We start from the raw sequence: 24,598 nt of genomic DNA on the forward strand, positions 1-24,598 counted from the left end.
TAAAATATACAGTATACATTTTTGCATTTTTTAAAAAGGATGCCGTTTTATTTTCAGTTTGCAAAATGAAGACTACCTCCTTATTTTGTGTTCTTTTGTTTAGTTAACAGTGACTTCTGTGTTAAAATATTTCAATTATTTATAAATAAAGCATCTACAACTATAAAAAAAAATAGAGATTTTATTTTTTTGCCTTATCACGCAGCCCTATTTCAGTATAAATAATGATTTCTTATATTTAACTCACTCTCTTGTGACATCCAGACAAAATAGCAAAGTAATGTACATGCATTCTCTCTATTTCTAGCGGTTCTTTCCTGTCAGCAATATTAAGAAAATTAAGGACCCTCTTCCAGATATATTCATAAATACAACCTACTAAGAAGAGTCAGTGTAGTATTTCATGACACAGCATCGTTAGGTCAGGGCACTGTCTGTATGGAGTTCATATTTTCCAAACATCTATGAGGGTATGTCTCAGGGTACTCCTCCAGTTTTTCTTTTTCATCCTAAAGATATGAGTGTTAAGATTAATTGCATACTCCAAACTGGCCTCATACTACTGAGTATGACTTTTTAGGTTAAGTCAGGGTTAGTTCCTACTTTGTTTCAGATGCTGCTGAGACAGGCATTGACTCTTCTAACTCTTAAAAAAAAAATTAAGTGGATTCGACATTGAATTGGTAAAAGAACATGATCCTTTGTACTAAACATTCCACTCCCTCAGTGGTATAAGGAGTGAAAAATGAACTAAACAAAAAGCACATCCATTTTTGACTTCATCAACTAGACATCAAGTAGCTCAGCATTTCTCAACTTTTGGGTGTACTGGCATTGCAAGTGCACCGTTGCTGAATCCTCAGTCTCCCCTCACTGCTCCAACGATCACGCTCAATTCATACCAAAAGCATAGAAGGTAGATTGCAGCCGATCCTAGAAGACCTCAGAAGCCCCTACTCCAATGATCTTGCTTGACTTGCCAAGGAGTAAAAGCATTGATGATAGCATTTGATTAATCTGATCGTATGTGGACTCCCTTACTCCCTAATATTAAGGAGGGGATCCCCCCAGTGGGTCACAAACACACACAGGCATGTGAAAAACTGGGTTGTGACACTACAAAGCTTGGGAAACACTGAACTACCTAAAATTTTTAAATATACTGTATGTTCTTTGTTTCACTAAATCTTAGCGGAAACATGTCAACAAGTTATTGGAGGCTTGAGGGCATGTAGTTTAAAATGACTTGATGCAAAGTACTGTGTAAAAGTTAAAGTTTTGAGTCAATGTTTTCACTTTACACATGCTGGAAAAAATATGTTTCCAAATAAAACTAATTAGTGTTATTTTCACAAGTTTGTAAAGTATTAAGTCTTCCAACATAATAAGCTGCTCAAATAAAGGACACTGATAAACATAAAAGTCTCATCAGAGCTGCAAAAACTGTGACTTAATATCCTCATAAAGAGCAGACAATTATAATAAGAAAAAAATACAATTGGGTTTGATAAAGAGAATAACAGTCCCATTTACACCACAGCACATGTAAGCTTGTCACTTATGACATGATAATAGTGTACAGGTCTCTCCATTTTGCGGCACACACTGCATTAAAAAGCAGTTAAACTCTTATTGCCACTTATTGTAATCTAACACTTCTGTGGAGTGATGTACTTTCACATTCAAATACTCTCAGGCATATTGTCATTAACTCCTACTGTCAATCAAATTAAGGAATGTTAGCGGTTTAGTGATGTACTGTACATATGCCCTTATCTCTGCCTTTTAAAATCTTAACTTTCACAGCGAACACCTGAAATATATTTATTCATTTTTAGATGTATTGCTCACAGGTTTTCAAGTAATGGAAATAAAGCTAGGCTTCAGCTTATCAGCAATATGACAAAAAGCTTTGTCTTTCTCCTTCATTGCTTAGCTGACCACTCAATAGTGGATGCCAATGTATAAATTCAGCAGAAAATATACTTAAAACAATATAACTGACATATTCAATTGAGCCCTCAGATAGGATGTAATGTTCAGTCTAAAATACATTTCATCAATGTCATCAATATCCAATGAAAATCGTAAAACACACCAATTGCTCACCTTCTTGAAAATTGTGAGCTCCATCAGGCAAAGCTAAAAATGGAAGGTATTTCCATTCTTCAGGTAGTGTGCTGCTATCATGTCCTTCTTCTGGAATTAGTGGTGGGTATGAAAATTCTACCTGTGAACAGAAAAACATTGACATCAAAAAATAAATATGTTTGTATTAAAGTCAAAAGAAACAATTCAAAAAAGACTAAAAATTTAAACTTGCAAGCTAGCCTGAAAGGTGGGGGAAAAATGATGCATCAATCAGCACTCTGAACGTGAACCTGAACCCTAAAGTTATCTCATCAACTTGCCTACTCATCAACATATTATGCCACCAAAACAGTTCTTTTTATCTTGTATCTTTAAATTCCTCCTTCTCTTTTTCAATTCCATTTTCTTTCCGACTCCTACCAAATGTACATTTGCACTTACTCGCTCTCTCTGAATTCATATGCAAAAAGGTAAGGTTGATTTCATACCCCAGCCTGGGACTGCTTCTAGGGCAATGCCAAGAACTGCTTCAGAGGTCAGCAATGTTACTATCAAGCCCTGAGACTGTTAAACCAGAGCTCCCTAAACCCCAAAGCCTCAATACTTACATAAAGAGCTAAAACTCAAAGGCAATTCACCAGCTTCTAGCTTTCTTAGACAACATACCCATATACATCCTCTTATAAGGACTTTGTTCCCACTAGTGGCAAAAAGATGACGGTGTTTCATCTTTGGCTAGATAGCCAACAGTTTCCCACTACTGCTAAGTCATATACAGTGCATCCACAAAGTATTCACAGCGCATCATTTTTTCCACATTTTGTTATGTTACAGCCTTATTCCAAAATGGATTAAATTCATTTTTTTCCTCAGAATTCTACACACAACATCCCATAATGACAACGTGAAAAACGTTTACAGGAGGTTTTTGCAAATTTATTAAAAATAAAAAAACTGAGAAATCAAATGTACAATTCACAACCTTTGCTCAATACTTTGTCGATGCACCTTTGGCAGTAATTACAGCCTCAACTCTGTTTGAATATGATGCCACAAGCTTGGCACACCTATCCTTGGCCAGTTTCACCCATTCCTCTTTGCAGCACCTCTCAAGCTCCATCAGGTTGGATGGGAAGCGTCGGTGCACAGCCATTTTAAGATCTCTCCAGAGATGTTCAATCGGATTTAAGTCTGGGCTCTGGCTGGGCCACTCAAGGAAGCCACTCCTTTGATATCTTGGCTGTGTGCTTAGGGTTGTTGTCCTGCTGAAAGATGAACCGTCGCCCCAGTCTGAGGTCAAGAGCGCTCTGGTGCAGGTTTTCATCCAAGATGTCTCTGTACATTGCTGCAGTCATCTTTCCCTTTATCCTGACTAGTTTCCTAGTTCCTGCCACTGAAAAACATCCCCACAGCATGATGCTGCCACCACCATGCTTCACTGTAGGGATGGTATTGGCCTGGTGATGAGCGGTGCCTGGTTTCCTCCAAACGTGACGCCTGGCATTCACACCAAAGAGTTCAATCTTTGTCTCATCAGACCAGAGAATTTTGTTTCTCATGGTCTGAGAGTCCTTCAGGTGCCTTTTGGCAAACTCCAGGCGGGCTGCCATGTGCCTTTTACTAAGGAATGGCTTCTGTCTGGCCACTCTACCATACAGGCCTGATTGGTGGATTGCTGCAGAGATGGTTGTCCTTCTGGTCGGTTCTCCTCTCTCCACAGAGGACCTCTGGAGCTCTGACAGAGTGACCATCGGGTTCTTGGTCACCTCCCTGCCTCGAGACAATCCTGTCTCTGAGGTCTACAGACAATTCCTTTGACTTCATGCTTGGTTTGTGCTCTGACGTGAACTGTCAACTGTGGGATCTTATATAGACAGGTGTGTGCCTTTCCAAATCATGTCCAATCAACTGAATTTACCACAAATGGACTCAAATTAAGCTGCAGAAACATCTCAAGGATGATCAGGGGAAACAGGATGCACCTGAGCTCAATTTTGAGCTTCATGGCAAAGGCTGTGAATACTTATGTACATGTCATTTCTCAGTTTTTTTATTTTTAATAAATTTGCAAAAACCTCAAGTAAACTTTTTCACGTTGTCATTATGGGATGTTGTGTGTAGAATTCTGAGGAAAAAAATGAATTTAATCCATTTTGGAATAAGGCTGTAACATAACAAAATGTGGAAAAAATGATGCGCTGTGAATACTTTGTGGATGCACTGTATATGTATATAATGGATTACTTTTGTTATCAATGTACATGACTTTCTCTGCTTAACTCACTGGTTGCTATACTTAAAATCACAGAAAATCAGGCTCTTGACTGCAGAGACAGACATCTATTTTGCTGATTGGTGCTTTCAATATTATAATTACATTTATTTTCAATTTTATAATGGTATACACATTCATCATTCACACAGATTATGAGAAGCAGTACAATTGAATAGTACAATAAAATTGTGTACAATATATATAATTTATATAACATAATCCCTTTATTCTTTCAGATATTCCTTTGATGAATAATCATGCGACCCTCCCTCTCACCACTAAAAATTTAACAGTCATGAAATTGGGCAAAAAAGTGAATGAACTACAGAAACTACACATTGGGTATGAAAACTGTATCCAAAAAGAAGGATTGCCCCATTTTGTTGAATGTCTCCAAAGACATTTTCTTCCACATCATACATCATGTCAATACAGAAGGAACAAAAACAAAACAGAAGGGAAGAACAACATTCTTCCCATTAAACATTATTAGTCACAGCCTATTGATAATGTAATAAGGATAACACTGCACTAGTGGGTAGCACTGCTACCTCACATATTCAGCGCTCTGCGTTTAAATTCTTCACCTAGTCATTGTCAATGTGGAGTTAGCACATTATTACTGTGTTTCCATGTGCACCTTTTTTTTTCCACAACCCCAAAGATGTGCTAGTGTGCTAGGTAGGTTGGCTGTCAATTATATACAGGCCGAGAATCAGCATAGGTGTTGAGTGTATTTAGCCTGTGCAATATCCAGGGCTGTTTCCTACTTTTCACAAAAGTACTGCCAAGCTAGGCTCCCCTGCAATACTTCAATTGATCAGCCACTTTTCAGAATGTTATTCTAGACTGAACATGACAGAATTGGGTACCAACCTAAAAGCTGAAAAGAGGAAGGTGATTGGATGGAGTGAAGTGAATTTCACTATCGCTGTTCTATAATTTGCCAGTGCACATTTAATATATGCAGAGATAGAAGGCCACTCCTTATCCATTTTTCCAGCCCACCAAATTCAATGTTACCTTGCATAGTTCATAAATAGAGCACAGAGCTGAACTGAGCTGATAAACAGCTCTAAAATATATCCACTAGCAACATTTAAGAATGCTTCTTTAAAATAAAATAAAAAAGTGAGTAATGCTGTGTCTAACATTATTTGTCATATTTAAAAAGTGAATAGTTTAACAGGATTCATCCTAATAGTCCTAAGTCATTGCTATTGCTGCCATCTGTCACATACCTATTAATTTAAGTGACATCTCTGCCTTATCCAGCACAGACTTGTTTAAGTGCTGGAACAGCATTGGATGGAGTGTGGAAACCAGTCCTAAACGGATAAACTTCTCTGCTCTTCTTTTACCAACATAAGGGTCACTCAACAAAAAATATTCCATGTTTTTAGGTTAAAGTTAGGGCTACATTACAGTAAATTAGGAAGCACACAGATATTGCTTTACATCTGCTTATTGCTACCTTTTGAACTGTCAAAATCATATTGATTTATTGTTATTTATTAATTATAGACTGATGTCATGGAGCACCTGCAAACATTCTCTAAACAGATAAAATTACTATTTCCAAAAACCAAAGTCATCCTGTAGGTTATCTCTGTTGCAGGATCAGGTACATCTAATAATGAAAATCACTGAAATACTTCATTTTTTAAAAGAGAATAAAAAAGAAGCTAATTCAGGGCTACTTAAGAAGAAAAAAAACTTTTTGTGATTTGGCAGGCACTTGACATTAGACATGAAAAGGCATCTCTGTGAATTTTAACTTACAACATACAGAATCAAACTAAAAATATTTAGATCACAGCTTATCCAGTGACCATTTGTTCCTGTGACATGAATCTGCAGTTTCAGCCTCTGCAGCTCAGGCTAAAAGCACTTGTCAGTAAGTTTTTACAGTGCTGACATTTGAAAATAAAAGGAGGTAAGTGTGGATAGACCAATAGCTATGCAAGCTGATATTGTAATTACTAGAGTAAGAGTGAAACAAAATAATAAAATTAATCCTGAATATATAGATTAATCATAACATAATATGCTTATCTGCACAAACACAGAAGAATTGAAAGTAACGTCAAATCATTTTATGTTTTGAACATAAAATAAATCAAACTTTGTGAAGAAATTAACATTTTCACCTATTTTATTGAAATATACAGTAGATGGAATTGAATATTATATATATATTTTTTGTTTCACCTGAAAAATAAACCAGAAGCTAACATTCACTCAGTCTACATTTAATATAAATGAAGCACTGTTTTATCTCACTAGCTAGTTTAGACCATGATTATTATTTTAAAAATCAGCAGTGGTTTAGAATACTGGTATATTATGCTTTCAGGATGAATTTTTTTCCTTATTTTATACATGTAATGTGATGGCACAATTAAATTTAATATAACACATTTAATATTCAAATATATTTTTGATTTAATACCAGTGGGTAATTCGTGGTTATTATTTTCATAAATTATATTTTGGCTCAAACTGGAATCAGCTATATCAGATAATATTATGAGAAGAATTAATAATCTATACTAACCTCAGGAAATGTACCATGGCTTAACTGAAATGTGACCATTTATTTTGTATAACTTAGTGATGCATATAGCTCATGAGTGTATGCTGCTTTTCTATAACTGCATAGTTGAATAAAATTACTGTCAGAGATACAGCCTAAAGTTTTAGGACGCCAAAACATGGAATGATTTACCTAACAATTTAAGGAATACTTCACCTGCCTTAGCATTTGAATCAAGACTGATGACCATTGATATTTTTGTAATGCATCAGGCTTGCCAAACTTCAAATCTCATTGCATCCATAATGGCTAATACAGTACAACACCCTAGTACTACAAACACACAAAATAAGTAAGAAATCATGAATCTATACATAATGACAAAGTAAATCCAACCTGCATGTATAACTCTTATTTAGTGAGAAAAACTGTGGGATAGTAGTTAGCACTATTTCTTCACAGATCTAGGGATCAAGGTTAAATTTCAGGCCTGGGCACTGGCAATGTGGAGTGTAAATATTTTCCTTGTATTCACCTAGCTGTTTTTTGGTTATTACGATTCTCATCCTACATCCAAAAGTCATGCATGTTATGTTAATATGAAAACGTGAAATTGGGCCCTTTATTATTGAGAGTAGGTATGTGCAGGATTATGTAATGAACAGGTGTCCTGTCCAAGGCTGGTTCTCTGTTGCACGAGATGTTGCTAGCATAGGCATTAATTCCATATGATCCATGTGATCTTTTCCACCATTTTTGCTTATTGACTGCATTGCTGAAATTAAATCTTGGTGTTTTTCAAATTTTCTTAAATTAAACAGTGACGAAACTGAAGTTCTTCTCACTGGTACAAAATCAAAATTATCCAAAGCCAATAATCTTTCACTTGTTATCGATAACTCATTTGTTTCTCCTTCACCTCAGGTTAAGTGTCTGGATGTCATCCTTGATAGTACTCGAACTTTCCAATCTCACATTAATAACATCACCTGGTCTGCTTACTTCTACCTACATAATATTAATCGCATCCTTCATTCTGTCATTCCCTCCTGTAACCTTAAATCCTCCTCCTCCATCCACCTGACCGTCCCTCTTGCTTGTCAAACCACCATTGGGAGCAAAGCATTCAGCCTTTCTGCTCCCAAGCTCTGGAACTCATTACCTACTGAGCTTAGAAATACTGAATCATTCTCAACTTTCAAATGTAAACTTAAAACCCACCTGTTCAAAAAGGCTTTTTCTTTATTATTACAATGGCTTTGTTTGGTTTTAATTTTTTTATATTTTCTGAATTTGGTGCTTTAAGTTCTGTTTATAAGGTGATTTTTTATTTATTGTTTGTTCGGTGTCCTTGAGTGCTTAGAAAGGTGCCTTTGTATACATAAAATGTATTATTATTATTATTATTAAATCACAAATCATAAGAAAACAAATATGTAGATATTAGACAAACATGCAAACTTCAAGATTTGATCCTAGAAACAATGCATAATACAGCACTTCTAATCACTATAGTACTCGGTCACGCATGTGTGTCTGTGGATCACTCTTTGGGCTCATCTGAGGTATGTACTACCACCGTGGGTCAAGAGGGGGCACTGGCGATAACCTTCTCCTCTTCTATTTTCTATTCCTATTTCCTATTTCTCTTCTTCTATTTCCTCTGCATAATAGAGAAGATGCCCAGTGAAGGCAATTGACTGTGCTTCTTATGGTCCCCTGCTCATAAATCTCGCAGCCACTGGAAGGTGGAGTTCCTTTTTGAACAGAACACACCACAGGATAGAGTTCCTATCTGGTGGTCCGAGAATACTAAATACCTAGCCTGATGGCTTTATGTTTCATTTTGGAACTTTTTGTTACCTTTACATCCTCAGTGCTCATTTTTTTCTTTATTTTCCTTTGTTGGATTAAACAAGGAGTAATTCCTGAGCCTTACAGTCCTTTTACTTGACCACAGCTGTATTACCCAGAAACAAATTATCAAAGTAATATCATAAATTCAAAACATAAGCAGCTTACTATGAGTACATAAAGGTATATCTTACTATGACTGTCCATCTACAGCACTGACCAATTGCTGAGAACCCCTACAGACATATCTAATGTTTTTGAAAAACAGGTTAATCTGGTGATGATAATGGGTAAGTGCATCATCTCAAATAGAACAAATCTGCTTCTAAAAATATTTTAAAATTATGGTTACATTTTCTATATATGCAGCAATCAAAATAGCCTGATGGGCTGAATAAGTTCTCATTAATAAAATGCATTATTTACTAATAGAGTTAGAACAATTTATTTTGGAAAATAATATTGTCCAAAACAATTTCTTGCTTAATAATTCAATGCTATTTTTAACACTGTGTTGATCATGCCACTCTTCAGTATGTATGCACTGCTGTTAAAAAATGCTTAAATCTCACCCTTGCTATCCTTGGCAGCTGCGTTCAAGCACTAATTATAAGCCATTCTAGCATTGTAAAGATTTAAGAACCTAAGTAGGCATGACAAATAAAAATAGAAGAATGCTTTTACAAACGTGCACACAAAGTGTATGGGTACAAACACAACTGAACAAAAGAATCTGCATGGCTTAGTAGTTAGACCATTCTATCTACAACATCTACTCACTGTATGACACTGAATTTATTACTTGTGACTTTTAAAAGTTATTTTGAATAAAATGATTTATAAAAACAAGAGATACCCAAAACATTAAAATGAGTCAGAATGTGTATCTACAGGGGTTAATGAATAGAAAGTAATTTAATCATGAAAAAAAAAAAAGAATTTGACTTTTGTAGACATAAATGTCTCAAAATTTGAAAGTCTTCTTCTCAGTTTGTTAACACTTAGGCTGGTAGTATAAAATATACTTTCAGAAGACACTGAAGTTGTAGTAGAATAGATAATGCTTTGCCAAACATCCCATTTTTAGGAACTGCATGTGTTGTCTCTCTTCACCGCAAACATGAATTTTTATCAGCACCCTGTTGCATAAAGGTTCAACTCTGCTTTTGCTTTGGCTCATTCTACATCCTTACTTGTACTGAAGAAAGTAACAACTGTATCTTCACTCATTATCTTTCTTCTTGTCAACACCAGCACATCATCACTTGCATTGCTGTGGTCAACAAGCACATGGAACATCTCAGCAAGTTTTTCCTTTGCATATATTTTCTCCACAACCTCTCTGGATGGAGTACACAGAAAATTTCCAGTATTTCAATACTGCCTCTCTGAATGGTTATCCATGTACATGACAACCTGGGCAAACCTCTAATCCAGTGATTCCCAACCGGTGGTTCAGGTTCGCAAAAAAAATATTGTAATGGCGGAACTTTAAATCCCAAACGTAAAAAATATAACGAAATATTAAATGTAGGCAAATATATTCACAGTACTATTAATAATAGAATAATAAAAAATGGTCAACAAATCAATTAAATGTCAAATTCATGAATATTACCTCACTTACGCATTGCAACGGAAGATTCCGTAAAATTGTCGAGTCGCAACAGCCAACAATCTGTAACGTGAAGAGACGCTACACCGCAGGCGATGTGTGTACATTCTCGGATGATCCGGAAACTTCTAATTCAGCGAACTGAGAAGCCCGAATGTGCTTGAAAGTACGAGAATAATGTCTGCCAATATGAAACCGCCGCAATCAGACAAGGGAGAGTAGAGTCGAATTGAATCGTACAAGACGCTTAAGAACCACGCGTGATTTTAATAAGATAAATTGGTAGTGCATAGTGTGTGTAAATAAATTACAATAAAGACTTTTTACTTAAATGTGCACACGTCAAACGTGAAAGTGAATAATTATTACTCCGTAATTTTATTATGGAAGATGGTTAAAACGTGTAATTTTATCAAGTCTGATAAAAAAAACTGGATGAGAAATCAATTGCTTCTTCTTCTACTTCAGTCCCTGATTTGGTACCAACACAGGGTGACGATACTGAAAGTTGTAATGAGCTACCATCTCTCGAGACTGAAAGCAAGGGAAAAAATAGGCGAACAAATTAAGACAAAAGAGAAGAAACGAAAATATGACAGCGACTACGAATGGGTTTTTATTTTACCAGAGATGAGTCAGAACCTAAACCGCTTTGTGTAATTTGTAATGAAGTCCTGGCCAACAGTAGTTTAAATCCATCACTTCTTCGTAGACACATTGAAACAAACCATCCAATGTATAAGCATAAACTTATCATATTGACTACACAGGGGGTTCGCCAATTTATTCTGTTTTTTTGAAGGGGTCCACAAGGAGAAAAAGGTTGAGAATCGCTGCTCTAATCTAAAGAAGTAAACTAAAAAGTGAAAATGTAGGAGGTAATTTTTTCTATAAGAAGAAATAGATATGAGGATGACATTTCACCAGAAAAAAGGGGTACCAGTTCCTTAAATTTAAAACCACTACTATACCTGTACAGCTCTGGTTATGGTAAATGAATCATCCTTAAACTAAAGAATTCCAAAAAATCCATATACTCTACAGTTGTCTATAAAAACAAACAAATCAGTGATATAGGATATACAATTTATTAATACAAAACTAATTTTTATGAAATTCCCTATATTCAAGATGCAAGACCATATATATAAATGATTAATCTGTATTTATTATAAAACCTACAGTTAATCTGTTTTAAACTAAAAAACACACAATGGTTATTTTGGGCTAGGGATTTTGCAGTTAATGATGATGTTCTATAAGAGCAGGTGTACATATGGATCTAAAAGTCACAGATGACAGACTAGAGCATCCTCCCATCTTAACAGCCACATTCAGTATTTCAATGCCTCAGACAACAGCCATTAGCATCAAGCTGGCATAAAACAGATGGAGTATGGAGAAAAGGTCTAAAACCTGATATCGCAAATAAACAGGTTTCCACCATGGCATCTTGGGTTTCTAATTACCAGAGCCACTGGAAAACCTGTAAAACAAGATGCTACAGATCACTACTTGCTCTCCCTTTGAAATATGAGTGCCTTGTAATGAAACACAAGTTAAACTAGACACTTTTAGGCTAGTATAAAACCAGGATAAAGGTAGCTTACCCCAAACCATTAGTGTATATAAAATTAATAATTTAATTTTATACAAAAACAAATATTTTAATCATATTTTGTACTTTATATATGCAAAATAGATATTTCTAATGACAAAAATGTACCAGATTATCCTGTTCAAAATGAATTCTAGGTATAATTTTCAAAACACGACTTACATTTACATTTTCTGAACAGGACATTGGCAAATTTACAATCAATGGAATCAAAAGGAAAAAAATAAATCTACTGCATGTACATCACTAAGAAAGGAACACACAATTGTTATTAATAAAGAAAAGTTGTTTGTTATTTGTTATCATCTATTTATATCTTTTTCATAGCTGTTCTATCTGCCTGGTTGAGTATTTAAGGGCAAACTCAGACAAGACTGGCAGAAAACCAGGACATTCTTATATAAGTGGCAAGTAGCATCAATCATTTCTTGACTTGGTGGGAGAGAGAGACAGAGAGAGGGGACTAATTCACCTTGAAATTAGGAGAAAGGTATATGATGCAAGCTCGCTGGCAAGAAAAAAGGGTTAGAGACTTAGAAGGAAAAAGAGATGGACAGTTAGATTGAAATTGGTAAATAGACAAGTTTCCCCAAGAAAAAAAAGACCTCCTTAAGAAAGCACAGATAGGCAATAGGCTCCTTTTTCCTATTAATTTGTACTTCATTTGATCCCTACTTTGCATCCTACCATACTGTGTTTAATTTTTAATAGTCAGGGCACTTTCATACCTTTGCTCTCCTTGACATCATTCTGGATGCTGAGAAACACAGCTGGAATGGTATCTCCAAATGTGTTGTTCCAAAGGCAATGTTAACAGCAAATAACTATTTTTTATTAATTAAATATGGACCATGAATCTTCAAAATAAATACTATAATTTGATAATTTGATGTTTAAAGTTTAAGTGATGTACTGTATATTTTATCTAATACCATGAATCTGACAATTAGGATTAATACATTACATAGATCTTTAGCCAAAAAAAAGCATTGTGGCTTTGTCAAAAGCTATTCAACAAATGGGCACAAAAAGAAAGACCCAGTACACAAATTACATGGGCATGGCATTTGAAAAGTAAAGGGAGCCACCTATAAAACCATTGCTATTTTTATATTAAACCATAATCCCAGTAATTCTTTAGTTCCTGAAACATCATGTGGGTGACACAAATACAGTTTTGAAGCATCACTAGGGTTAGTAATTAACTCTATAACAAGTACTTACTTTCTTTGATGTACAGTAATCTATAAAAAGATCAGGTTTTTTCTTTCTATCAGCTCTACCCTTTTCCGGTTATGCAAAAGTAATTTACTGTGTACAAGTGTAAAAAAAAAAAAAAAAACAACAACAACACTTGGACTTCAACTCACTTAATGCTTTTATTATCTATACCTGACCATGCAAAACCACACAATGGCAACATTAAAGCCTCGCCTAAATGCCAGAACTAGTGTAATTTACACAACCTGTCTACGTTTTTGAGGAACAATTCTAAAGTTACCTTTAATGTCCCATTCAGCACCTGTTACATTGCTGCTTCCAACTGTGTATGAAAGTGTCTTTTTGATCCTCAGATGGTCAAATACGTGACAAAAACCAAAGAAAGAAGAAGCAAAGGCTAAAAAATGACACTATAACCATGTTTCACGCAACAGTGAACAGTAAATCACAAACCTTCCTGCTGCATTTTCTTCCTGTGTAGTCCATATCAATAGTTCTATGAGTCATTTTGTTCAGTTGCTTTACTAGTTCATTACTAATATTATCAAAAAAGAAAAAAACAACTAATTTATGTGTTATGAAATATTAATACAAGTATAAGAAAATATACTCTTAAGTGTGAAAAAACTACCAAAGAAATTATATTTTCAGTCATATAAGATTTTAAAACAACCAATGGTGCAGTGCTATCTATAAATCTTCTCAAATTTTATTTTCTGTTAGAGTCCAGGCCAAATACCAGTCATTTCAGAATTAAAAAAAAATTGGATTCAATAGGTTAATGAAATATGCTCAGTGCTTACAGTATCCAATAATTTAATTCACCCTGGCACTGAGTATTGAAATTCTCTGTGTCAGCATTTTATGCTACCAAGGCATTTTGTACTTTGAAAGTGCATTAGTATTAAAAGATATGGTAAGGAAAGGACTATAAATAACAGTAAACCTGCCCTGCAGGAAATAAGAAAACTCTACCTTCCTCCTTTAAATGAATCTATACAGTGACTAGTTTACTACCTTCCTCCTTTAAATGAATCTATACAGTGACTAGTTTACTAATTTACGTTAAGGCTATTCAGTACTAAAACATAAAAAAGAAAATCTACAAGAGTAATTAAAGAGCAAAGTCAAGATTAAAATATATGTACCAGAGGAAGCACCAGAAGCTAGCACAGGTACCAAAATGTAGAGTAAGTATCTCATACCCTTCAAGATTAAATGTTGCACAATACTAACAACTATTACAATTTAAATAGCATGTCTGTGTGTCTTTCACATATGTGAATGGACTTTAAATCTTTGTGAAACTGACAGTTTTTTGTTACTTTTTCTAGACAGTCATGCAGAAAAATTTGGAAAAACTCTCCTAAGAGTTTTTCTTACTAAATTTTTGAGTTTACTCAAAAAATAAATTGCAATACAATTTAGCACAGAATTGAATTATATTACAATATTATCACACTACCACTCAGTTGCTGAATCTGCTTTTTCTCAACTCAATGAGTGCCCACACTTGTGAACTGTACACTGCAGGATACAAATACATATACACACTCAGATAAACATGCAGGGCCAAGTTTGAGTTGCCAATAAAACTGCTGAATGCGGCTTTGAGAAGTAGCAGGAAACTGGAGCACCTATAAAAAAAACTAATACAGACATAATAAAAATAAGCAAAAATTGTACATACAGTTATCAAACATCATATCTAACCAAGGTTCTGAAATCTGGGCAGAAGTGTCACTTACAAATGTCCTACAATGCTAGAAATATCATCATAGTGCTAAAAGAGGCAAAAAACCATCTGTTGACTGCAGACAGATTCAGGCATATCATATTTGCATAAACAAACACACAACATATACAAGTAAAGATGTTCAAGGAATAATGTAAAAAGGTGCTCATTTACATCTGAAGTGAAACTATTCAAGGTTTGTTAAAGAAATTCTGTTTTAATATGTGACAAAATATAATAGAACAAAATCCTATCAGATACCCTGAGATATTTGCCAAATAGAATGTAAGCAATTAAATATTACAATTAATATTTTTTTCAACCTCAAAGGTTCCATGCTAGAGCTTTTTTCTGACAACAAATGGCACAATGAAGAGACACAAATCCAGTCTGTTGCAAGACATACACATGTAAGAACTATCCTCAACAAGCAGTCATACAGTGTACCTGCAGCTGTAGCACAAATGTTTCAATGATGTAAACAAATAAACTTAACTTAAACTTAAATCACCACCTCAGCTGCACAATAAATTTGTATATGTCTCACACCAAGAAATAACTACAAAGAAAGAATACATAGAAATAGCACAAATGATTCTGTACCATATCATTGTTATTGTTAAGAATAACTTGCAGATATCCTTTTAAATCCTGCAGTTTATGACCTTACATCAACTCCCTATAGAGCCTTTGTTCTAACTAAATTACAGACATAAAAATCCATAATTGGCATCTATGAACTAAAAGGTACATTTCTCCCTGACAAACTCAAAAAACTCAGCATCCTCGGTCTTGAGCAGTGAAGAATTTTCAGAACCCACAAACAGGGCAGCACAAAGGTTAGCATTAATGTCAAACACCTTCACTATACTGTTTTGTATCCAATGACTGGTCCCTGGACTGTGCACAGTTTGAATGTTCTCCCTTTTGTATGTTCTCCCTATGTCTACTTTAGATATAAGTACACTGGTAGACAGTTATATGAAACGTCTACTTGAGGTTACCTCTGCCAAAGAAGGAAATACCGGCTATTACAGCTAAGTGTGTACTTACCTTTTCCACAGACGTAAATGTCATATTTAATCTTTTTCATTTTTTTAATTATTTCAGCTTTATCTAAAGATATAGTTTAAATGAAGATCAAATCTTGACCTGTCCACATATGTTAAAAAAAGAAAAATCTTTAACCGCCTTAGCATTAAACACGAGTGTTACTTGGGCTTAAAAACAGTGCTAAAAGCACTATATTGCCTTAGATTCCTGTATGTCTAATCATTTCCCACTGATGATGATTCCTGATAGGAGCTGAAAGCTTAATTTTTTTATTCCCGTTTTAAGATTTTTGATTCATTTTCTCCCTTTGTGGATTTCCAGCTAGAAAGAGAGACTTTATATACAAAACACACACATACAGTATATAAATTTATAGATTTATATTCTCACACAATCAATTAATTGATATTGGCAAATAAACACTGCTTAAATGTAAATATGCATACACTTACAGATTTTAATCATTTTAAATATTTAATTGCATTAAACTTTTTGCTGTTAAAATGTATATTTCATACATTTATTCAAGAGTGTTTTTTTGTTTAGTGTATCAGCTAGACGTTTGTAATTCTGGAGTTGTAATTAAAATGGTAATCCGTATTTTATAATTATGTAGTACTGAAATTGTTTTGTACCCAAAACTTGTGCTGTATTACACACAGCAATAAATAATAAACACAGCACAAATCTTTTAAAAACAACTAACTGTTTACTAAGCAACAATTTCAAATTTGCCTTTCTCTTTTCTTTACCCAATTAAAAGCGTAAGCTTCTGTATTTTAAACAAGCCCACTGTCCAAACTCAAGCAGTGTCCATTTAATTTAAAGGACAAAATAAATGTCTGAATTCCTTAAAGTTGTTTTTCTTGTCATTTGTCTATTTGCACAGGACACCTTTTCAGATTACATTTTTTCAGTTTATTACTTCACTTTCTTTAATGTAATGGTTAATATACCAATCACCTCTCCTTCACTGATAAAATAAGCCTCAATTCCCTGCTGTTTGTTTACACTGCAGATGTTTGCTGCAAAAGAAAAAAAAAAAAAAAGGACTAAACCAGGCTCATCTACCATATTACCTTGTGCAAAGGGGCACTGCAACTAAATTACCCAAGAAAAGCAGGGGCTAAAAATGTCGGTTTTGGTGATTGGCCTTTTAACCAATTACTGACATAAGTCTTTTTTTTTTTAGTGAAAATATGAAAATGAATAAAGTACATGTATATTAAATCAAATAAAAAAAATGAGAAATATTCTATGGGAAGTCTCAATTTGTGTTCAAGTTGGGATATCAGAAATATTTTTATTTATGAACAACATCAATAAATTATTAAAGGCACACATAAATAAAAAAATATATATTTCTATGTTTATGGTTTGGTCATGGACTAGACAAGACTATTTTTCTACAAAAACCCAAACATGCTTGCTGTAATAAACAAAATAAAACACTTTACTCATAAAATAAGGATAATAAAAGATAGATATACATGTATATAATGATGCAGAAAAATAAAAAAAATACAAAAATCTAACTCAGCTTTGTTTTATTTTTCCCTTTGTCATATAAGAAGAAACATTAATTTATTAATCATATTTCTCTTTTCAAATTCTCTCCTAAGAAAACAATATTTATTTAGGATCTGCTTTTAAAAGCTTTCATATGACTTCTGGTTACCTTTTAGCCACATGAACGCTCAAATCCTTCTCTAGTTTATCACCCGTGTGCTTTGATAATCTGTGTTGAGTCTGTTCACAGCTCGTCTGCACCTGCCTCTCCAAGAGTTCCTCTGTTAAGGGTGTGTGGGTGTGTGTCACACAGTCTTTGAAGCTGCTGCATGAATGTGTGTTGGTAGCTACTGTGAACTAATTTAAGTTTTTTTTTAGGAGTTTAATTTCCTAAGAACTTGAGGAGAACAACTCATTACACTGGTTATTCCTTTCAAGTACAGTAATACCAACAATCAGAAAACCATGCTGATATATTCAGTAGCCTTACCCAACTACAATGTTACAATTTATGCTAGTCTTGGAATTAAAAGTATAAAGCAATGATATTCAAGTCTAGTTTGTTGGGCTCTTGTCATTTCCTGTCATGGAGGCAATCCTTTGGTCTGAATAGTTAACTGTAGGAGAAGGAATGGTGAGCTCAGTATTTTTTTGTCCAAATGCTCTTCTCTGTCTTTGCTTTGATCACACCGAGGTGGACAGCTGTACACTATTTAAGGTTTCACACAGCAGTCTTCTTTATAAAATAAGGTTGATGAGATTTTCTGCTCAGTTAACTCTTATCTTCAACAAGATGAATGGATTTCTTTAAGTAAAGCATTTCCTACTTTTGCACCTTGCTGTTCTTTACGGTGGCTGAAGTCAGTTCTGTCAGGTGCAGCTCCATTATGGGTTGCCTCAGCTTCCCTTCAATACTGCTCTGGAAAAGTAGGTTTGGAAGATGGATGGATGGATTATATTTTCCAAAAAAGTGCAAGCAACAAGACTTCCAGCATACCTTAAGGTCAAGCTTAACGATTTCAAAGCAGCTGTCAACAATAAAGGTTGGAAAGCTAAAACAATTGAAAAGTGTTGACTAAAGTTGCCTAATGTGCACTGATTGATTATACCCACTAGATGGAAGCAAAGACTACAAGATGAACTGGATTTTGCAACATTTTTCTTTATAGTGCAGCAGCCATCATCATCATTAAAGTACTTTACAAAAGAGGTTTGTATATTATTATTGACTATTATTGATTATGCATTGTTAAGAAGCTGTTGAGCAGCCAGAAGAAACAGAATAGTGTGACATTGAAAAGGCTGCTGGATTATCTCCAAGTATGAGTGGGAGAGGGTTAACCACTGTTCTGTTGTGCTTTCAATTCAGGTGCTCCAACATCATGGCTCTAATCCTTTACAAACATTGATCATTTTTGCAGATCTTGTAAGGGACATATTTCTCACCAGATGCCAATTAAAATCACACTATACTGTTGATTTCTTTGGTCTTCGACCCTCCACCATATTTACATCCTCCTGTACGTTCTGTTTTAAAATGTGATTAACATTACTCATACATAACAAGGATACTAATCAATAAGAAACTATAATATCAAAACTGCATTGCTACCTTTAGAATATTTTAAATTATTTTTATATCACATGACAGAATTTGCTTCAACTGTCAGTAAATTTCTTATTTGGGAAGTGGTAATGTTATTATGCTTAAAGACGCAAGTACATCGTTTGATACTATTTACCGGTGCATTCTACCAAACAGCCTTAAGAATTCAAACAGACTGTCAATAACTGTCATTTAAGTGGTTTACTTCATGTTTATCAAATAATAATTATCATGATAACAATACTATGCATTAGTCTGAAGATCATATTGACTCGCTCCCATTTGCAGTTACATATGGTGCATTTTTAAAGCACTTTTTTGTATGCTGACAAAACACATCTGTTTTATCAACGAAATCAAATGATAACTTCTTCTGTGTACTGGAAACAGTAGATGACAGAAAGCTGTTTGTCTTTAAGTCTGGGAAAAATACACAGCTTTATGAACTGTACAAGTACTTAGTTATGTAAACATCATAACACAACTTTAGGTCTGACAGCATGTCAAACTTAATGAGGTTGCTGGTTCGCATTGCCTTTTAGATATCAAACTACAAAACTATAAATCTCAAGGGTTAAATATTACATTACTCACTGATAAATTTTCAGCACAGCATCAAAATTTCAAAGCATTTCAAGCTCTCAGACAATTACAATGCTGTCAGACAATGTCAATGGCTATACAATTTTTTTCAATATATGACAGCCTTGGCTAGTCTTTTTTCTTTTTTCATTTTATAGTGAAATACCTCACCTTTGAATGCAAAATACCTGCTATCCTTCATTTCTTGCAGCACCCCTGCATGCTTTGGACTTCCAATTGAGCACCAACTTCCCAGAGTGCTATGACAGAGACACTGGGGATGTCTAACTAAATGACAGGCCACCAAAGACACACTGTGACTGCCCAAGATTCTCTAAGATTATGAAAACAAAGGCTATGACTGAATATCTCTAGAGAAAAAGTTTAGTATGATCTAAAACCTAGGCAACTAGTGATGATGTGATCAGTGAAAACCAGGACATAAAATAAAAATTGAAAAGTTGAAAATGTTATTATATGGTGAAAAATTATGTAAATAAATGAATGTTTATAACCTTTAACTAAGCATACTCTGTAGTACAAAAGTGTTAGCCATTATGGATATAGTGAGAAGTCTAGCAAAATGATACCTTTTATTGGCTAACTAAAAAGATTACAATATGTAAGCTTTCGAGGCAACTCAGGCTCCTTCTTCCACCATCCACCACCATTCTTAACCACATTCGTTACATTTTGCCTGAAAAAGGGGCCTGAGTTGCCTCGAAAGCTTACATATTGTAATCTTTTTAGTTCGCCAAAGACGTGTCATTATGCTTGACCCCTGAGCATACTCAAAATTAAAGCATTATTTTTGCTCTCAATTTAACCAATTGTCACCACATTTCCAAAGAATATATACTATAATTGTTCTGTTTAGATATATAGCAAAATTAAGAAGGTTCCTTAATGTGTTGAAAAATGAAAACCTAATTAGTCCCAGACCCTCTTTAATGAGGTTGGCATGATAAAGAATGAATGACTAGAAGACTGGATAATAATTTATTTGTATCTAGAGTGGCATAGTGGGTAGAGTTGCTGCCGCACAGATCTGTCCAGAGGTTGTCCATGTGAGTCTGCACATTTTCCCCATGTCTGCATGTCTCCCACATGCTCAAAAACATGCAAATTTGTTTAACTGGTGAGTTCAAACTAGCTCCATGCGAGTGTAGATGGCTATTTCATGCCTAGCACCCAGTAACCCTGGTCCTCATAACCATAAATTGGATTACATGTCTCTGAAAATTCTATGTTATGATGTCTAGTGTAAAGTTGTACTCTCAGGCTGTACGGACACTTCCAACTACTGTTCCACAGTTCATTCAAATCAATGCATAAACCATATTTAATGTAGAACTAGAACCATGTTATCATTTTTATCTCTACAATACCTTGCAGATAAATTAAATATAATGTAATGTAATGTAAAATAGTTTTTTACACATTAATCTCCTTCATATGAAAAAATACAGAGCAATTAGGGGGCACATGTGTGCATATTTCTTTAACTACCTAATATGCCTGAGGACTTTTTTTAAAGATACCTGAAAACAAATAAATTATTTTTTACCCTGAGCAGGTATGTCGGCAATAAAAAATAATATGTGCAAATGTCATTTCTAACTCTGTAATATTTGAAAACTTTTAAAAGACCCAAGTACCTGTACAAGATGCTGTATATTTGTAAAAGCATACAACACTACTTATACAAAATTTTCCATTAAAACAATAATTTGTATAAAACCAAATCAAATTGCCAGATTAAGTGACTTTCTCAGTGACACAAATGAAAAAGGGGCCCGAGTTGCCTTGAAAGCTTGCATATTGTAATCTCTTTAGTTAGCCAATAAAAGGTGTCATTTTGATTGACTTCTCACTACAGTGACAAACAATAACACAGAGATAGACAATAATAAATTGTCCTCCTTATTAATTCAGCCCGATATCTTAGGTAATATAACATGTCCACTTTTAAAGAGAATGAAAAAAGTAAGTTTCTTGTACCAGAAAGGGAAAAATTTTATATAAATACATTGAAACAAGGCAAAATAAAAAGAAAAAAAACTTAACAGGACAAAATGTAAATGTATACTGGGTGTTGTAAAATGAAGTCAATAAAACATAAATATATCAAAACAGCTATTCTGAAGATCTTTACCCACCAGCAAACTACATCAGCATCAAAATTCTAGAGAAGCAAACTACTAAGTATAAGTAGTTGAGTCAAAATTTAAAAGAGTAGACTAAGCAAAGATAGAAATTTTAAAAAGAATATTTTTTTCAATATTCTTGCCAATAAAAGAAAAAACTTTCTTCATAACTTACAATTTTAATGCATCCCTAAAAAGAGTAGATGTTGTGCAATGATTACCTTCTAATATCAAACCATTTACAATATTATAGGTTTACTGAATCATTATTGCCACATGTACAAAATACAGTGAAATTTTTATTACTAAAAACTGTATATTTGTAGATAATACTAATATTATCCATAAGTTGTACAATGATATTAACTATAATAAGAAGTTGTCATTCAAGAATCTGTGAAATTTCAAATATTTTTGTTCTGCAATAGCAGTGCATTGAATAGTACTGCTACCCCCACGGGCGGCCTTAGGCATGTGCAAACTGTGCACTTGCACACTGTGCACCTGCACAGGGCCACCAAATCAATGTATATTGAATATACAACAGAAAGAGAAAAGACATTCGCATACCCATTCTAAGCAAAATGAAGAGAGTACACAAATTTGGTTATTCGAAATGAAAGAGAAAGGCGGCTCAGGAGGCTTTCATTGCGTGACAGGAAGGAGCAATCCTGAACTTTATCATAAGTTAAACTCTTGTGTCATGAGCACGAGGCGGCTATGCAGAGTCCACAACGGACGTGGCCATCCGCCGTGAATAAGATATCATATCGACATTGGCGGGTGAAGGGGCCACCGATTCTTTCTCTGCCCAGGGCCGCCATAAGCCTAGAGCCGCCCCTGCTACCCCTCAGCTTCACAGGCCAAGGTTCAAATCCCATCTTGACCACTATCACAATGGAGTTTGCATGTTTTCAACAAGGACTCTTGTTTCCACCTACATAGCATAAATGTGCTTATTACATAAACTGAAAACTCTGAATTGACTTGTTTGTGTATAATTGTGATTCTTATTTCCACAACCTTTTATTAGATTACATACTAAAGGAATAAAATGGATAGATGGGTGTTACCTGCAAAAAGTTAGATAGCCAGCTAGAAAATGGACAGAAGGATGGATGTGTAAAAAACAAATTACAGACTACTAGGTATACCTAGATAGCTAGCTAGATAATTCTACTGTGACCTATCATACTTTAACAGATATACCACCTTTCATATAAACTGTTCCAACAAATACAAACAATGTAACAAGATAAGTAATCATCAAAATGTATTGGGTGTAACATCCTTACACAGGAAGAGACATTGAAACTTAAAATATGTGGAAATATAAAGGGAATTTTAAATGAACACTTTATTAAAATGTGGGATAAAGCTCTAGCATAAGAGGTAAAAAACAGTATTAACCCACATCAAAACTAAGCATGACTTCTGTTATCCAATATCTGAACAATATTAGATGATACAACAGTACAACATATTATAATACACATTACCTAATAAATAAATAACAGATCACCAGTATCAAAGCTTGAGTAGATACAATAATGCTTCTTATCACAGTCCCTAATTTCAAAGAAGCTGAGATGCCGAAATAATGAATTATGCAGCAAGCAATAGTGTATCCATGCTTAAGAAATAATTCATAAAATAAAAGTAACTTCATTTTATTGACCTGTTTCCCTGTCTAATTTATTGCATGTAATCATTTTTTCTAATTTCAGTGTACGTATGGTAACCCTATAAAACTGAACCAGCACTAGCTGAGAAATATTACTTACTACTGTCCAGAGGGGGGAAAAAAGCATGTTCTTCATTTTTCATTATAACTGAATTAATATATTAATTTCAGTAAACAGTGACCAAGGCTTATTTTCTGGAATTTAAATGACACCAACCTTATGACAGTGCTACCATTTATAACTAGTAGTTTAAGAGGCATCTCCCTGATAATATCTAATACTTTAAAAAATGTATACTATATAAAGTATGCTTCATAATGGCATCTCACTGAATGCTCTGTAGGAAGTGCACAACTGTCTGAGATATATAAAAGGCTAGTCACTTGAACTTTATTCCATCTGGTAAAATGTTTTGTGGTTAAAGCTGAAATGTACTGTTTGAATATCTAATGCTATTGCATATCTATTGATATTTATTACCATTTGTATTGTCTCTGCTTTATGAGGTAGACTGTGTGTTGCACCCTTTCATTTTATTTTGTCCTGTGCTGTCTCTGTTAATGCTGCCTTAAGTAATGGTGGCAGTAAGCTGAATTGATTGGCTATGAACTGAATGAAAAACAAACTTACAAACCTTGCGGTACCAGTCTCTGTGTTTTACCTATTTAATTAGTAATAAAATGGTATATTAACCTAAAGCATTCCTATACTCTATCTTTTCTTCATATTTTCAGTATTCACATTCTGTATTCACACAAGATCTTTATGAGTCTAAATAAACAGTAAAAAACACATTAATCTAGTCTAATCGATTTGCTCCCAAGATCCGACGTGCAGGTTATGTGAACTGGCATTGTGTGTGCTCGCCCTGCGATGGACTAGCGCCATGTCCAATTATTGTTCCTTCCTTGCGCACGATAACTGCTAGGATAGGCAATGACAATACTTATTTATTCAATTAAACTTGCCCAGCATAAGCGGGATAGAAAAATGGATGGATACATGACCGGTTGTATAATCGTTTGTCGAGCAGAAATGACAGATCGCTCATCAATAATAAGCATAATAATA

At 34.4% G+C, this 24,598-nt stretch overlaps 1 protein-coding gene across 1 annotated transcript in view; it reads right to left on the bottom strand.

Moving 5' to 3' along the window:
- avl9 (AVL9 homolog (S. cerevisiase)) overlaps window positions 1-24,598 on the bottom strand; it is a 131,466-nt gene that overhangs the window by 106,048 nt on the left and 820 nt on the right. Inside the window, exon 2 of the mRNA XM_039753168.1 lies at window positions 2,110-2,230. Within this exon, the coding sequence (XP_039609102.1) occupies window positions 2,110-2,230 (121 nt within the window). The remainder of the gene's footprint in view (window positions 1-2,109; window positions 2,231-24,598) is intronic.

The sequence above is a fragment of the Polypterus senegalus genome, chromosome 5 (assembly GCF_016835505.1).
Source record: "Polypterus senegalus isolate Bchr_013 chromosome 5, ASM1683550v1, whole genome shotgun sequence".
NCBI lineage: Eukaryota > Metazoa > Chordata > Cladistia > Polypteriformes > Polypteridae > Polypterus > Polypterus senegalus.